This window comes from Apis cerana, linkage group LG7 (genome assembly GCF_029169275.1).
Source record: "Apis cerana isolate GH-2021 linkage group LG7, AcerK_1.0, whole genome shotgun sequence".
Classification (NCBI taxonomy): domain Eukaryota; kingdom Metazoa; phylum Arthropoda; class Insecta; order Hymenoptera; family Apidae; genus Apis; species Apis cerana.
Genome location: NC_083858.1, coordinates 40,001 through 57,241, shown reverse-complemented (window position 1 = coordinate 57,241; position 17,241 = coordinate 40,001). Strand labels below are relative to the sequence as shown.

General features: G+C 31.4%; 1 protein-coding gene across 8 annotated transcripts in view; it reads left to right on the top strand.

Moving 5' to 3' along the window:
• The first annotated feature begins 79 nt into the window (after window positions 1–79).
• The window catches only part of LOC107999200 (transcriptional activator protein Pur-beta), a 26,328-nt gene continuing 9,166 nt past the window's right edge, over window positions 80–17,241 (top strand). The window contains exons 1-7 of one of the 8 annotated variants that reach the window (XM_062077445.1): window positions 80–593; window positions 2,719–2,769; window positions 13,111–13,229; window positions 13,618–13,720; window positions 14,118–14,248; window positions 14,528–14,755; window positions 15,495–15,674. In XM_062077445.1, coding sequence (XP_061933429.1) covers window positions 557–593; window positions 2,719–2,769; window positions 13,111–13,229; window positions 13,618–13,720; window positions 14,118–14,248; window positions 14,528–14,755; window positions 15,495–15,674 — 849 coding nt within the window. In that variant the 5' untranslated portion in view covers window positions 80–556. Of the gene's footprint in view, window positions 2,187–2,718; window positions 2,770–3,356; window positions 4,721–7,661; window positions 10,165–13,110; window positions 13,230–13,617; window positions 13,721–14,117; window positions 14,249–14,527; window positions 14,756–15,494; window positions 15,675–17,241 lie in introns of those variants that run through there. The other 7 variants (XM_062077447.1, XM_062077449.1, XM_062077448.1 and 4 more) reach the window with 7 other exon arrangements.

Sequence of the window (17,241 nt, the reverse complement as noted above, 5' to 3'; positions counted from 1 at the left end):
TAGGAACCGCTAAAAAGAGTAAAGGAGTAAAAGGGTGAGAGAGAGTACAGCTGTTGTTAATTAGAAAGAGAAGGATAGAAAGGATTGTGTCGTGGCTATGAAGTAGTCTTATATAGATGGACACGCGCAGGTCACACGACGAAAGGTCAGGATTGTGTGCGTTCGCATAGAGTAAGTGTAGCGGTATCTCACTCTCTCATACCGTGACGGGGTTCGGAGGTGGAGCGAGAGTGAAAGACGAAGAAGCGAGCGAGCGAGGGCGAGCGCGAGTCGGGCCAGCGAGCGTGGAACGGTGTAGAGCGAGCGAGCGAGCGTGTGGTGGTGGTGGTGACGACTGGTGCCGTGGACGGACGGTCGGTCGGCGGTCGGACCGTGGTGTGTGAAGAAGTGAAAAATTCGTAAGTGGTGTGCTGGGTTGGTGAGCTGACTGGTTAGTGGTGATATATCGGGGTCGCGCCACGGACAGTGCCGGGGATTTTTGGTCGTCTTGGGGCCTGTTGCCGAGACGTCGAGGGACGACGCGTGGAACCGAAGAGAGAGACCGCGTTAAAGAGCAATGTCTGACCGGGAAAGCCTGGACGATCAACCGCAAAGTAAGGATGAAGAGATTATACGATCCTGAGTGCACGAGTGTTCGACATGTTTTATATCGGACACGATTTCTAATACGTGATGCAAATGTGCGCGACCCGACATCTTTCCGTGCCTGTAGCACCGTGTGCTGCGCCTCCGGTTACCAGGACCGTCTTTTCCATGAGCAAACGCAACGACCTCCGTCGCGGTTGACCCGCTCCGTTACTTCGCGCACGGTCTGTGAGCATCGCGGGCTCACACACATCCGATCGTTCCTTTCAGTCCTCGTGGCGTTCTGTCAACCGCCGAAAAGAATTGCTATTTTTCAACGATACCCAGGATCCAAGATGGCCGGTCGCGTTTCGGCCGAGAGACAAACCCTGTCCTCTTTCCTCCTTTGACTTACTCTCTCTTTCTCTTTTCTTCTCATCTTGTCTTTTTCTCTTTTTCACATTCTCTCTCTCTCTCTCTATCTATCTATCTATCTCTCTCTCTCTCTATCTCTCTATCTATCTATCTCTATCTCTATCTCTCTTTTCCTCTGGCTCCCTCTTTACCTCACACTCTGTACTCATTCTTTCTCTCTCTTTTTTCATTCTCTCTCTCTTTTCTTCATATGTACGTGTGTTCACACACACACACACACACACACACACACACACACACACACACACACACACACACACACACACACGCAGGCACACAGATGCGCGCGCGCACGCACCACACACACGCAATCTCACTTTTACACTCTCTTTCTTTATGTGCGTACTTTTAAATTTTCTTTTTCTTTTTCTTCTTTTCTATTTCTTTTCTCTATATTCTTTTTCTTTTATGTTTAAGGCTATCGTCAATTCATAATTTCCGATACTGTTTTTTGTATATTACAATATTATTTTTCCCAGGTGTTCCTTTTGAAATCATACTCATAATCAGGAACCATTCTGTGTTGTCAATTCCATGTGACAGGCACCCTGACCGCGCTCGGTCGAACAATCGGAATAGTCCCGGGTGAACACGCGTGATGTAACCCGCTGATCTACCTATCTGGCACACACGCATACGATATACGACACGGAAAGCTAACCACTAACACATACAAAATACACATATTAACAAACGCGCACACGCAAAACGAAGGAACCATGTCTAGCCACAATTCGCGTAAATTTCACACGTGCCATAGGCGATCCCCACCCCAGAAGTAGCTGGCTCTTGGCCTCGAAACGAAATGACCACAGCATGTATCTACGTATCTCGGCTAGCGATGGAAGTAATTCGATTATCATTGAAAAATACTTGAACGATGCATGTCGCTATAATTTGCCGACCATCGATATTCCAGTGAGATTTGAAATTAAGCGTGTTGCATTCATTATTTGACAAATACTGGCTACAAAATACAAATATTCACGGGGATACCAGGGCGTCAATCAATATTTGAAAATATACATTCAACACAAGTGCTTTTATAAGTATACTTGTTGAAATCAAGCACAAACGCGTGACTTCGAGCGCGAAAAAACGGCAGTAAATTTGATCAATGTAACTGACTGACGTTGATAACGTGAAAAATTATGTAATACTTCTGATGGACGGCACGCGGAACGACGGTACAAATGTTTGTCAATAATTAAATAATAATACAACAATAATAACAAGTAGCGTTGACTATTATAATATTGTTGTTATTTAAACATTGATTTCAATTATTAATGATATTTAACAGTAAAGTAATTAATATATACTATTATATTATTATATATTTTATTTTTATTATTAATTATCTTATTTGTATTTTTTATATTGCTCTACAACTTTTCATTTTGATCTGCCATATGTAAGATTTCAAAATGTCGTCATGGTGTGCTTTCTTATTCCATTTATTTTATTAATATTAAAGAGCAATTTGATTGTAGGTTAGGTTATATTTTTGATATGGTAATACTTATAATATATTTTTATGAGCTACAAAATTATAGAATTCTACATAATTTTAAATTTTTATAATTTCACGGTTTATATAATATGAAATATTTTATATTAATACGATATTAAACATTATGTTAAACGTTATTTAGTATATGTTTTCTAATTTGTATAATTGTATAAAATAAAATAATAAAAATTATTTTTATTTTCTAGGATATGGAAATCCAGGTGGTATGGATGCTGGAGGGACTGACTTCGATCCTGGTGAGTAAACAAAGTAATAAAAAAATTATATATATATATACTTACAAATATATACTTACAAACAAAAACTTTATATTAAAAATCAACAATATCAAGGATTTTTTGAATAATTTATCTATCTATAAAACAGTCTCGTTAACATTTATAATTTATATTTACATTTATATAATTTAAGTATAACTCGAATAATATCTTTTAAAAATTATGTAACTAGTTTTTCAAATATTTTACTTAATAATATTGACTCCTGAATTTATCGAGTTATATTAGAAGACCAGGATCATAAATCATTAAGTAAATTTAGATAAACATTTATCTTTACAGCGAAATATTTACAATAAAAGAAGCTTTTATTCTTTGAAATATTGCCTTGCTAAATTTCTACGTCTTCCCATAAATAATTATTAAATTTAATCCATATATAAAATTTTTTAAAAATTAGGAAATACGTCAAAGAGATTTTTTTCTTTCTTTACATTATCTACATTTTAAATTGTAGATTTCTTTTTAGAATATTCTTCGAATAATTCTTATGCAGCATTTGTCTACTACTCTGTTTTCCAATCTCCACGAAAAGCTTTGCCATCGCATCAAAATCACCTTCTGAACCTATTCTCGGCGGGCGGGCGGGCGAATCGTGTGAAACGCATCGCATCGCATCAATTTCGGAGCATTCAAAACGGATTCATCGAAAAATGGAAGTCAAGCAGAGAAGGAGTAAAAGTAGCAGCAGTAGGCAGCAGACAGCAGCAGGACGAGTAAGAGGAGTAGGGAATCGTACTAGCGCAGTCAGCTGGTCGTGACGTCATGCCATCATGTCGTGTATTAAGCCTCGTGGTGGGAGGTGCAACGCTGTCACGTGGTCGAGCAGTGAAGTCACGTGGCGCGCGTGGTTCGTGAACGCAGAAGCCGGTGCGAGATGGACGCTGATTGGTCGCTACGGTTTTACCACCATGATGTGCGCATTCCATCAGCATGACGGCGGGCTCCATGAATGACCGGCACGTCATTCGTGTACAATTTCGTGTTCGACAACGCTTTGTCGTTATTCCATTGCTTTGTTCAATTTCCCATTCAACAATATGTTTTACATGATCTTGCGACGAACTGTGTGGTATCGAGTGCAAGAAAGCGCAATGACAACGACCAATCGACCAAACGCGATGTGTCATCACAAGATGACGGAATTGTTTCATTAATGGTTTTTTCGTTCTTGTGATAATTGTTACGACGATTTCTCTTTCTTTTATTTTTTTTATTTCTCAAGTTCTTGATCACAACGTTTATGTGTGTTTGTGAAAGTTTCGAAGAAATTATTGTGTTACAATATTTCGTTCATCGTACGGTCTTTCGACGCCAATTGAAAATCCTGCTTTAATTTTTCAGCAGTAAAGCCGGCTTGAAGACCGATACACTGTGAAGATAGTGCGAGTTCGTGATCGAGTCACTCATGCGATTAATCGAGTTCGCGACATGCATGAAATCTGTAACTGATTTTCTCGAATGAGTTACGCGAGTGTTTTATTTGATCGGTGAACGTGTAATCATTTTTCAAAGTGTATGACTCTTATTTAGAAATGAATATTTTTTCTGCTTTTTTTCAATTTTGTTAAAACAGTGACTTAATGTGAGAGTTTCATGAGATTTTATTTCGTCAATGTCTTTAACTTTAAAGGAATATTAAATGTGCTGGTGGTTCAATAGTTACATGAAAATCGAAATGAAAGCTATATCAATTTTGGATGGATTTATAAAAATATTTATAAAAAAAATTTAAAATATTAATTGTTCTTATAATAAGAATAGAATTTCTTGTGTTTTTTTTTTTTTTTTGAAGTTTTTGAATAAACGATGGGAGAAATCGTAGAAATTTCGCAAGGCGATATTCAACAAAACGCAGTAAATGGTTGGGGCGACACTATGGGCAAAATACAATACTGGTGTCCTGAAGGTAGCTGTTATTCAATAATCTTAATAGTTTCATATTTTTAAAATATGTATCAAAAATACTAGATAATATTCACAATTTATTTTCGCTAATTATATTTATAGAAGTAAATAATAAATATCTGAAAATTAATAACTTGTAATTAAATACATATATAACATTTCTTATAAAAATTAAACTTATATTATTTTAACAAATTATATTATTTTGCTTTAACTTTGACGAGAATTGAACATAATAAATATTATCTTAAATAAATGTTAAATGACTAGATAATTTTATAATGTTTCGCATATTGTTGAAAATCGAGCTTAAATATTCATTGTAATCTATGCATTTAATAATGTATTCAACGAAAATAATATTAAAAATTATAAAGATTTTTGGAAAAAATTTATTATTGACTTTAGTTTATGTAAAAAATAGTTAATATATGTTTCATCTATTAAAAGAACAAATCTTAGATCCATTCTAAATATGATAAAATATATTGTTTCTCTGTAATGTCTCTAAAAACATCCCTAGAAATTTTGTATAGATATGCTAGGTTAGGTCGCGTGACGCAAGACCTCAATCTAGTCGACGGGTTTCATTTTCTTAAATGTTGGCATTTTAGTTTCGATTAGAAGAAAAAAAAGGTTCTAGAAGTTAAATTGCGAATGACACGTTGCATATATACGCTACTGAAATATTTGCTTGATGATTCAGTAAAGTGGTAAATGTTAAGAAACTTTAGATTAAAAATAGCGGACCAGATATTACGGAAAAACTTGGGATTCTCGAAATTGACAAAACTATTATTCTTATATATTTTACAAAGAAAAATATAAAAAATGCAAAAATAGAAAATAAAAAGTATTTAATATCATTTCTTTTAATGATTAGAAATTTATTTATGTAACTTGACGAATCTTGCATTCTTTATCGGCTGCCACGTCTCTCACGGAGATAATTTACCGACCGTGAGAAACAAACGAAAGCGGAATTCACAGAAATCCATTGGCGCTTTCGTCACTCGTTTCAACGAATATTATAACGAAATCAAATGATTCAGAAGTCAACGTTGGAATAGTATACAATGCGTTTTGCACTACAGAAACTCGTCGACTTGTGAATAAATCAATGAAATCAAATCAAATCTAACCTAACCTCAAATTTTCTTTATTCCAAAAATTCATTGAAATCTAATTTTAATTAATAGTTGCTGTGTGAATAAATTTACTGCTCGATTCTACTCCAATTTATTGCGATGTTTTAAATCAATTATTTTTAAATTTTTAAATAGATATAAATATATTTAACACAAAATACATCGTTTTCGAATAATATCAAGGATCTAAACAATTTTAATTATAAAATTTAGAATTATAAAATAATATATATATATTATTTAAAATAAATTCTTTAAGAAGATTAATAAAAATATGATGAAAAATTCGATTTCTTTTAATTTAAATAATAATGTTTTGATTTTATATAGTAATAATAATAAAATTAATAATTTTACGCCATTGAAGTCATAAAAAAAAATTCGCTTTTCACGTGATTTTCATGATCAATAATGAAATAGATGAATGATAATGAAATAATCACTTTGCCTTTAACATTAGATAAGAATTTTTCATAAATATTGATCTAAGCTTTGATCATTAAAAAATGTAAAAGTTGGAATATCTAAAATTCGAAAGTAATGTTTTCAAATAGTTTTATTGGTTTCTTCATTTTTTTAAAATTTTTCAAAATATCTAATAGTTGTAATTTTTGACAAAAGAATATATATATTTATATATTTATATCTTTATAAACACAAAATAAAAATGAAAATCTTCATTTTTATTACATCATATTGCATTATTTTTTAACTGCTTTCAATTGCTTATCAATTTTTTTAAATAATTTAGTATTATAGAAATTTTTTATATAATAAATAAAAAGATATTGATAATAGGTAAAAATATAAAGGATATTTCAATATTTCAATTAATATTATTCAAAATGATAGGATTTAGATTTATTAATTTTATTATTGATAAATATAGACATTTTAACCAAATTAATATTGGTTTTTATTGATAATCATAATAAATAATTTTATTGTTATATCATAATATATATCATAATATATATTATATATATATCTATATATCTATATATATATATATTATATATATATCTATATATCTATATATATATATCTTTATTTTTATTTTATTAATTATTAATTAATAAAACGTTAATTATAACTATCTTTATATATATAAAGATATATAAACTTTGTATATAGATTAGTAATTTTAATATTAAAAATTGGCGAACAGAAATATCAGAGAAATATATTGAACTCTAAAAATCATCGAATGAAGTATCACAAGAAAACCTGTAGCTTGTTCTAACGGTACAAAAATTCAACGACGTTGTGTTCATCATGAATCATGCATGCGCACGATGCGTTCATAATGTACAAACCATCTTCACTGTTTATTTTTCACAATCACTGTTTAATGATATAGATTAAAATAAAATAAATTGAAATTAAATTAAATACTTATGCGATTAAATTAAATATTTTAATTTTTGTTTAAGATATTACAATTAGAAAAGTAATTTAAATGAAAAAATTTTTCTTTTTTTTTTCGCTTAAATTTTATTAATTCTATATATATATATATTTTAGAAGAATTTAAAATTTTGAATATAATAGTAAAAAAAAAAAATAATAATTATTTAAAATTTTTTTATTGTTTAAGAGTAATTATATATTTATCTATATTTGATTTCGTTTCTCATAAATTCATTAAGTGATTGAGTACCATTGAAAATCAGCCAACAATGTCGTAATCAATCGTAATATAGTTGTATAATTAGACATGATAATTATAATATAATTATGCAATTCAAATTCATCATAATAACGTGTCATAATTGTGACCGATTATATTATATCAAAGTCAGCATTATGCACTTTTTTGATAAATTATTAAATATTCGTAGATACAACCAACTTGTGACTTGGATATATAAATTTAATTTTCATTTAAAACTATATTTTGTATGATTTGTTTTTTTTAAATTAATATAAAAATGATGAAATTTTAATAATTTGTTCATCTTGAAGTGAAGAAATACTTGGAAAAAGATATAAATAATAGGAATCAATCAGTTTTTACAATACTATTCAAAATATTTCAGACTTTGAAAACTATCAAAATAATTCGTTCATATATTCGAATACTTAAGTTCTATATTTAATTCTATATTTAATTAATTTACAGTTAATGAAATTTCAAAGTATTCAATTTTTTATCAATGCGCACGAAAAAATGACGATTTTTTGAGGAAAAAAATAAAAACACGGAAACTTCTCGATTAATATAATCAATTTGAAGAAAAATCTGCAAAGTTTAGAAATTAAAGTACAACAACTTGAGCCCTAATTTTCTCTATTTGCTATCCACACGTAGTTAATTCAAAAAATAAGAAGAAGAAGAAGAAAAAAATATCAGGGTTGGTGCGTCGAAGGCAACTGTCGTTGGATGCGATCGACGTTCATGGAAACGATATCCTAGTGGTGGCGGTTGCGGGGGCGTTGAAGAGGCAAGAGCGCAGAAGGGAGAACGGAAATATGCAGTTCGTATTGAGGCAGGTCGGTGCAGCGCCACGAGTCGTGCTCCAGGCGCAGAGATCAATGTACCCGCCCCCTTCGTGCCTCGCCGTTGTCGACGTCGAGTCCGCCTCATAAATCCGGGAACAACTTCGAGATGTGTGCATGGGATCGTGAGGAGACTCCTTCATAAGGGCTTTTTTTTTCCTCTCTTTAATCGAGCGTGCAACACCGGAAAATGGATGAGAATGTGCCGGTTACATAAGATTTCACAAAAGGTGTGTCGTCGATGAGGATACCGGTTTAGTTCACGTGTGAAAATACTTCAATGAAGATATCATGTCAAGATCGAAGGATTATTGAATAAAATGGAAACATAAAAAGAATTCTCGAAAATAGAAGATAATGATAATCCATGATATTTATTGTAGAAGAAAGAGTACGAGGTGATTCGGTGTTATTTCAGAATAATGCACACTAGTAAATCCAAATTTATCTAATTAGCGTTATGTTCTATTTGAGTTGAGTGAATCGGAAACTAAGTTTGTAACGATTAAAGGGTAGAGAATAATGAACTTTTTGAAAAATAGAAATGAAGAAGACGTTTTTGAAACGTAGAATCTAAATAGAAATAGATTTGTGCAATTTCAAGGTAATGACATGTTAATGAAGAAACGAAACCTTTTGAAATGGTATTCAAAGTGCTCGATAGAATTGATCATGTCGATCAATAATTTCTAGTCACCATTCTTCCATGAGAGAATCTAGTTCGACCACGTTCCTCGTCTCCTGATAATAAATGGTGACCTAGCGAAGTGACAGAGGTCAAAGGTGGAGTTCGAGAAGCGTTGTGAGAGCAGAGAAAAATGACGAACGAGCGTACTGGTGAGCCAGGTTGCGCAGAGACGCAGCTCGAGGCTGACGAGGACGATGGTCGACACGGTGAAGAACTGTGAAATCATCTCTATGATATGATGAATTTCCCATTCGACGTAACGAAACGAGAGAAGAAGAATGATAGATGTATGCTCTGCATATTAATGCTTTCTCCAAGGAACTGTAAATCGGAGGAACCTGGCTGAAAGAGGGGATGGAAAAGAAACCCGGGGGTGTGAAGAAGAGGAACGGGATAGCCGATGATGCAATCATGCGAAATCCATCGAGCATAAGGAAAACGTCCTTCCAACTGTCGTTTTCGTCGGTGGACGGAGATTAAAGAGACTGTTATGGGTGGGAAAGGGTGTGGAGGGTGAGAAGAAGACGAAAGAGAGAGAACTACAAGAAGGAGAGGGGATAAAAAAGGAGAGTGCGCGTAAAAAAAAAAAAAAAAGGAAAAAAAAGACGTATCGACGAGCATAGAGAGTAGAAAGAGAAGAGGGATGTCGAGGAGAGAGAGGCCTTATCTTCGTAGAGTGTTCTCGACCCTGTCCCAATTTCCAGGCTCGTGATATAGGCATGGACTCGAGGGCGCGATATTACGGTTACGATTAACCGGCAGCAAGATGCACACGAAGCGGCACTCAAAGTCAAAGGAGCACGTTATATCTTGAAAATAGAAGGAAATTATTAAAAGTAGTAATTGATTGAGAGAAATTGATTGGAGAAGTAGAGAAAAAAAGAAAGGAGGAGAAAAAAAGGTGTGGAGAAGAAAGAAAGAAAGAGAGAATATAAATATTAAAGGCGAACAGAGGGAGATGAGAAATAGGATAGGAATAGAGAAGAACGGGGTTCATATGCATGAACTATCGATATCGTCGTATGTATAGGCAAAGCAGAATGTTCAAGAGCAGGATCTTCCAGGGCGATCTCAGCCCTGTCCCAATTCCGGGCAACTTGCAACAGTCCAGTACGTAATAATGAGGGAAACCCTTTACAGTTAGATCGATCGTTCGACGCACGTTTCGCGCAGGGGATCAATCCTTTGGGCTCTCTCTGACTTACGAGCATGAATATACGTTTCAAATTGTACATTGTAGTTTTTTCTTTTTTTATCTTCCTTGCAGTCATAAATTATAATTTCTTCTTGTTTCTTTCTTCAAAATATTATAATATCGAAATGATCGTATTATTCATATATTATTATATATCACATAAACATAATAATTTCATATATATTTTAAATAACTGATTGAAATATATCAATATTATTAATAATAGTAATATCTTTGATATTAGTTATAAAAAGTATTCAAACAAATATTAATTTTCTTAAACTCCATTTCATCATAAACATACATATTCTTTTAATAATAACCGTGCTAACTTTCTATATTGAAATTAAAATAAAATTACAATAATTTTCTTCGAACAATCCATCCTCTATAAAAATTATCTTCATCTAATTTTAGTAAATCCACAAGTTATCATTTAAAAATCCACATCTTCTATCTATGTCAATCGAAAACATCTTAATTCCTATATAAATCCCTTCTTAAATCTTTATCCTATTTTTTTGAAACCCAATACGACTTGTACTTGCACTCTCGACCATGGCCGGCTCAATCGAGTTACTTGTCCAAAGCCTTCTTCTTTTCTTTTTTTCTTAGGAAAGGTTAAAGTTGGACTGATAAGATAAAAAAATTATGTAGAGATGTATTCGATGGCCTGAGAGGAGCACCAAACGGGTCGTTGACCTGTTTGATGCAGCTGTTATTGATCGACGAGGACGAGGACTAACAACATAGCTCCATCGTTTCATCTAATTCTCTCGCTCCTGCTGGATCCTGATCCTTCTTGGTCCCTGCAAGATTCCACCTTTATCCTTCATCGCGAAGTTTCGTAGGAAACAAGGTATCGTTATATTCACCTTGTCCTCGAATGATGATCGTCAAATTTCCGGTACCCCTCCGACCCAGAAACTCTCCCTGTAGCTCGAGGGAATCCGGTAAAGAGCTGACCCAATAAACACTGGGTGACCTCTTTTCGGACTTCCACTCCTTACCCTTGTCCCTCTGACCTGCGTGCAACTCTTTTCTCCCCTCTGTTCTTCTTCTATTACTTCTTTTTTTTTATCCAGCGATAATCATAAAGCAACCATGGCAATCGTTGGAACGATCGGATATCCTTTCTCGAGTAATGGGCAATTTTTCAACATTCACTTAGTTATTGTTGAAATAGTTGAATAGTACGAATGTAGAATATTATAAGTATTCTGGAGTAATAGAGTAATATAAAGTATCATTATGATTCGACATCGAAGAAAATTGAATTAAAATCTTTTGAAACAAAATTTTGTCTTTATAAAAATTGATTTTGGAAATGTATATATGCTTTTTTTCTATATAATATATCAAAGTTTGTTAATAATTCTAATTCGTATAAAAATAACATTGTAACTATTAAAGATTTGAGCAAAATTAATATTTTTATTTTGATTTATTTTAATTTTATCAATAAAATTTTCCTTGAAATATTATAAAACATCTACTCTTTTAAACGAAAATTAAATACTATATGTATATATTTTCTTTATGAATAATTTATAAAATGAAATATTACAAAATATATAATTAATGCAGATGGATTAATTGTATTAATTAATATTAATTACACACACACACACACACACACATGAATAAAAGAAAAAGATATTATTTTATTAGGAATTATTAGAAATTAAATACATATACATTTGGTATATAAAAATCAACAAAAATAAACAAAAATAAAAAATAGTTTTAATCATTTTCAATTAAGATATTATATCAAATAATACGAAAGAAAGAAGGAATAAAGTCATTATAGTCATATAGTATCATTATAGTATTATTTTTAAATAATTTTTTCTATATAAAGTAATAGAAAAGGTAAAAGATTTTGAATTTATTTTGATATCAATACAATTATACATGTATTCTAGTTTAAAAATTACATTTAATCATTATATTCAATGTTAAAAAAAATTTTTCTCATAAAATTAAAGATTAAAAAGACGGGATTCAATATGACGTTTATTCTATATATTTTTATATAGAATATAGATTTTATATATTTTTTATAACTATTATCTGATTAATAAATGACTAACTATAAAAAATTTAGTTAAGTAAGTGTAAACACGTATTTTGCAGGATTGTTTTTTGACTTTCTATGGGATTCAACGGATGTTGGTCATCCAACATTATCCTGAATAGGATCTCATTGAATAAGGGATGATTTAGGGTTCGAGAGTCAGTCGGTCGAATCAGGAAGGAAATCCTATGGAGACATTGATGATGGAGGGAGAAAAAGATAAATCGAATGAGAATCTGGCTATTGTTATTTTCTTTAGTTTAAAAGAATTCTTTTTTTATTTTTCTTTGATGAGAAATAGTATTTTTTATAACATAGGTAGATTAGATAGGATATCTTGTAACTAATATAATCAAACTGGTTTTAATCGAGACTGATCTTATATATAAAAGAATGATCTTATATATTAAAAAATAATAATAATAAAAATAAAAATAAAAAGATAAAAAAAATAGAATAAAATAATCTTTTTGTTTACAGAGAAATTAATTTGGAATATTATATAGCATAGATATGGAAATACTATATTGATCTATAATGAAATTTCTTAATAATTTTAATTAAAATTTTAATTTAAAAATAAAAAATTTTAAAAATTTTATTTCATTTAAATTCAATATAAAATATCTCCATTTATTCTTTTCATCAAGGAATTTGCAATTTACAAAATACTATTATAGACATAAACGTGGTGAAACGAGACAGTTTTATAAAAACAGTAATTGTAAATTATTTATGAATATAAAAAATGATGTTAATTAGATTTGTATAATGATTTCAGGCCAGCAGGGTCAGCAAGGCGAACAGGAGTTGGCAACGAAGATGTTGCAGATCCAAAGTAAAAGATTCTATCTTGATGTAAAACAGAACAGACGTGGGAGATTTATCAAAGTAGCCGAGGTATTTCTAAACTTATTCTTTGTAGGAATCTTGGTCGACTCGTTTTCAGATTTAAGTTTGAATTTTTATCGTTGTAATTGATGCAACAAAATATAAATTCTACAATGTCGAAGAATTATAAATGAATAATTTACAAAAAGGATTAATATAAATTACATTAGATATATAAATATTTTTAATTTTCCACAAATAATAAATTTTAATTTATGTATAATAATATTTAAGATATCTATGTGGAAAAATTAAAATAAAGTAACTTAATTCAAATTCTTGTGGATCTAGCTTCATTATCATTAGGAAATTTAAATATAATTTGAAATAAAGTTGTTTTTTTTTTTAATATAAACAAGAAATAAGAAAAGAAAAATAAAATATTTTTATTTTCTAGATCGGCGCTGATGGAAGGAGAAGCCAAATCTACCTGGCACTCAGCACAGCATCCGAGTTTCGGAATTACCTTTCGACGTTTAGTGACTTTTATGCATCTTTAGGTAAAATCCAATCTTCAACTATTGCTATAAGATTCCCATATAATGTCTCGAAGAAAAGTCTCTTCTTATTTTTGTGCATCAATTCAATTGAAATTTTCATTGGTTTTAATTGGAAAAAATTTCCTTTGAATTATAATTTTTATTTTAACATTTATACCTAAAGAAAAGATAAATTCTTGTCTATATATATATATATAGAAAAATATGTACTAATTGAAACATTCTTTTTAATTTCTTTTTTGTAACAATAATTTTTTTTTTCATACTTTTTTTTCGCTTTTCATTCTTATTCATTATTTCTGCATACTTAAAAGATTTATATAAAAAAAAAAAACTTCGAATAGATGTCAAAAAATGCTTATTATTTTTCCTCCTGTTTAAACTTTCGAATTTATAGGTCCACCAAACTCGGAGAACGTGCCAGATGATGGGAAACTAAAATCAGAAGTGATGACAAAGGATAACAGGCGGTATTACTTGGACCTCAAGGAAAATACTCGCGGCCGTTTCCTGCGGGTGAGTCACCCTGTATGTACCAGCCAATGCATTTACTTTCTACGCTAACTGATAAGGAAGAGAGAGAGAGAAAGTCTGTCCTTTGTGGATACCGTCTTGAAGTGAAAGGGTCAACCTTTTCAGATGGTAAAAACATTTAGAGAAAGAAATTCGGCTGGGGAGACATTTCAAGAAAAATGTGGTTTAATCGAATAAGCCGCTTTTATCTGCATATGCTTCAATTTAAAAAAGAAAAAAAAAGAATCTATTATTGTTAAAATATTTGTTAAAATAATATTATTTGTTGCACAGGTGTCGCAGACGATAACACGAGGAGGACCCAGGACGCAGATCGCGATACCAGCACAGGGTATGATCGAGTTCCGTGACGCGTTGACAGACCTCCTCGAAGAATACGGTACGGATGATGGTGGTTTCAAGGGTGATTTACCAGAGGGACGATACATGCGCGTGGATAGCAAGAATTTCTATTTTGATATCGGCCAGAATAACCGTGGTATCTACATGAGAATTTCTGAGGTACGTGCGTATCGCTAGCTAAAAATACAGGGTGTGTCTCTTGACTCATGAGCTGAATACATTACTCTAAGGGTGGATTGGAAGAAGAAAAGATAATTCATGAAACGTTTGATCAATTTATTTTTGTAATTGAGTTCATCAAATTAAGATTGTAAATGTATAAATATTAATTTTATGTATAGTATATATCCGTTATAAATATTCAATTATTATCAATTATTCAATTATTATTAATATCAAGATGATTATCGAAATAATTGCAAATTTATTTAGAAAAGATAATTTAAATCTTAATATGACATGTATAATATGATAATTAAATCTTAATATAAAATATATAATCTTAATATTATATGTTGCTTAATATAATATATGATTTTAAATTATGATAATATTAGAAATATAATATTAGAAATTATAATATTATGATAATAAAAATATGATAATAAGAAAGTCATTAAGATTATTAACATAGAATATTATTGGAGCATAAATATAATTAAAAAAACTTGGAAACTATTTATATGAATGTATATTAACACCGATATATTTACTACGATTTTTTATTGTTTAATAATATAAAATCTGCAAATATATCAATGTAGAATACCGATTCAAAAAATCACGGTGAAAATATTATAATATTATACGTCTTAATTTGAAAAAAAAAATGAAATTAACTATTAAAAGAAAAAAAAGAATAAGAAAAAAATATGATAAAAAAAATATTTTTTTACAGGTGAAGACACACTTTAGAACAGCAATCACCGTACCAGAGAAATCCTGGGAGCGTTTTCGTGATATATTCGCAGATTATTGTGAAAGAATGAGAGAAAGAGGCGCTGGGAGCAACGTCGGCATGAACAGCGGTGGCGGAGGAAATGTCTTGCCCGAGGGGAGGGGCTCGGTGGTGGCACAGGTACCATCACCATCGACCTCACAACAGCCTAACCCCAATCCAAATTTAGACTCTCCCTTAATGAAGTGAAAAAGGCTTTAACTTAACTTGAACATTGGAATTATAACCGTAACTCGTTTTCAAGTCATTAAGCGAACTAAAGGAACTTGTCAGAGTCTATGCCATCGTCATCGCCATTTTCATCGACATCGTCATCGTCATTGTCACCGTCACCGTCACCGTCACCGTCACCGTCACCGTCATCGTCATCGTCATCATCATCGTTATCGCCACCGTCACTATCACCGTCACTCGTCGTCAACTGAAAACACCAAAACTCGCCTGGAATGGGTTCTATATATAAATATATATATATACACATGTGTATATATACACATATATATATATATATATATATATATATATATATATATCGTCGCAGAGTTCACACAACCAGTCAATGCTGGTTGCTCAACATAGAAATTCGTAATTGCACGCAGATCCGGTAGAGAACGATATTTGACGTAATTGATCATCGTCATGTTGACTTCCGATCTATCGGCCACCATTAGTTGTGGATGAAAAAAGGAAAATCAAACTGCAGAAGGAAAAAGAAAAAATAAACGGTGAAGGATAGTGGATTAAAAGAGAATAGATGATGTGTGTGTGTGCGCGAAACAAAATAAAAAACGAGTCTGCCGCTCGTGCGATTCCATGGAAATACGCAACGACGGAATCGTGGATATATAGAATTATTGCGCGATGTCCTTAGGTGGATACGAGTTGCCATCAATTAACGTTATGAGTACTACCGTTCATTTCCTCAAATATTTCTCTATATCATCTTTAGATTTTATTTTAATTCGTTATTTATATTTTCTTTCTCACTTATGAAATTTCTTATAAAAAGTTAGCTCTTAAACTGATTTATCTACTTTAATTGGATACATTAATTCCTATGAAATGATGAAAGAAAAACGATTAGTTAATGGGAAATGAACTGTAGTGGAGATCACGTTACAATTGAATTTGATCGTTCAGAATTTATGAATAAATGAATAGTTGTTATATTAACGATTATATCGCAAGGAGAAAGGAGAGCGTGGTGTGGGTAGTCGCGTTGTTAGACTAAAATTCCGTTAATCACGGAAAACGGCCAATCACTTATTGACTTAATAAAGAATGAGATAAACATGAGCGTATACATGAAAATCTCGTGAAAAATTTCGAAACGATCTCGTTCAAAGTATACTTTTGTATACAAAATGAATGAAACTTTGCATATACATGCTTCTTTTACAAAGTCTATCATGTTTTTTTTTTTTCTTTTTTTAACGTATGTAACACGTTCGCTATTTATGATGCTCGTTACGATTAAGTCGTAAAAGAAACAAAAGTGCTTGTTCGTTTAACGCATAAACGTTGAATCATAATCTAACCGCGACTCCGTATACACTCATTTACATACAACTGAACGACGTCTCTATTAAAAAAAAAAATAATTAATGAAATAATATATAATATAGGTGAAAAGAAAAAAAGATTCTAGCCGAATACGAATCCTTATAATATGTATACTATACAAAGT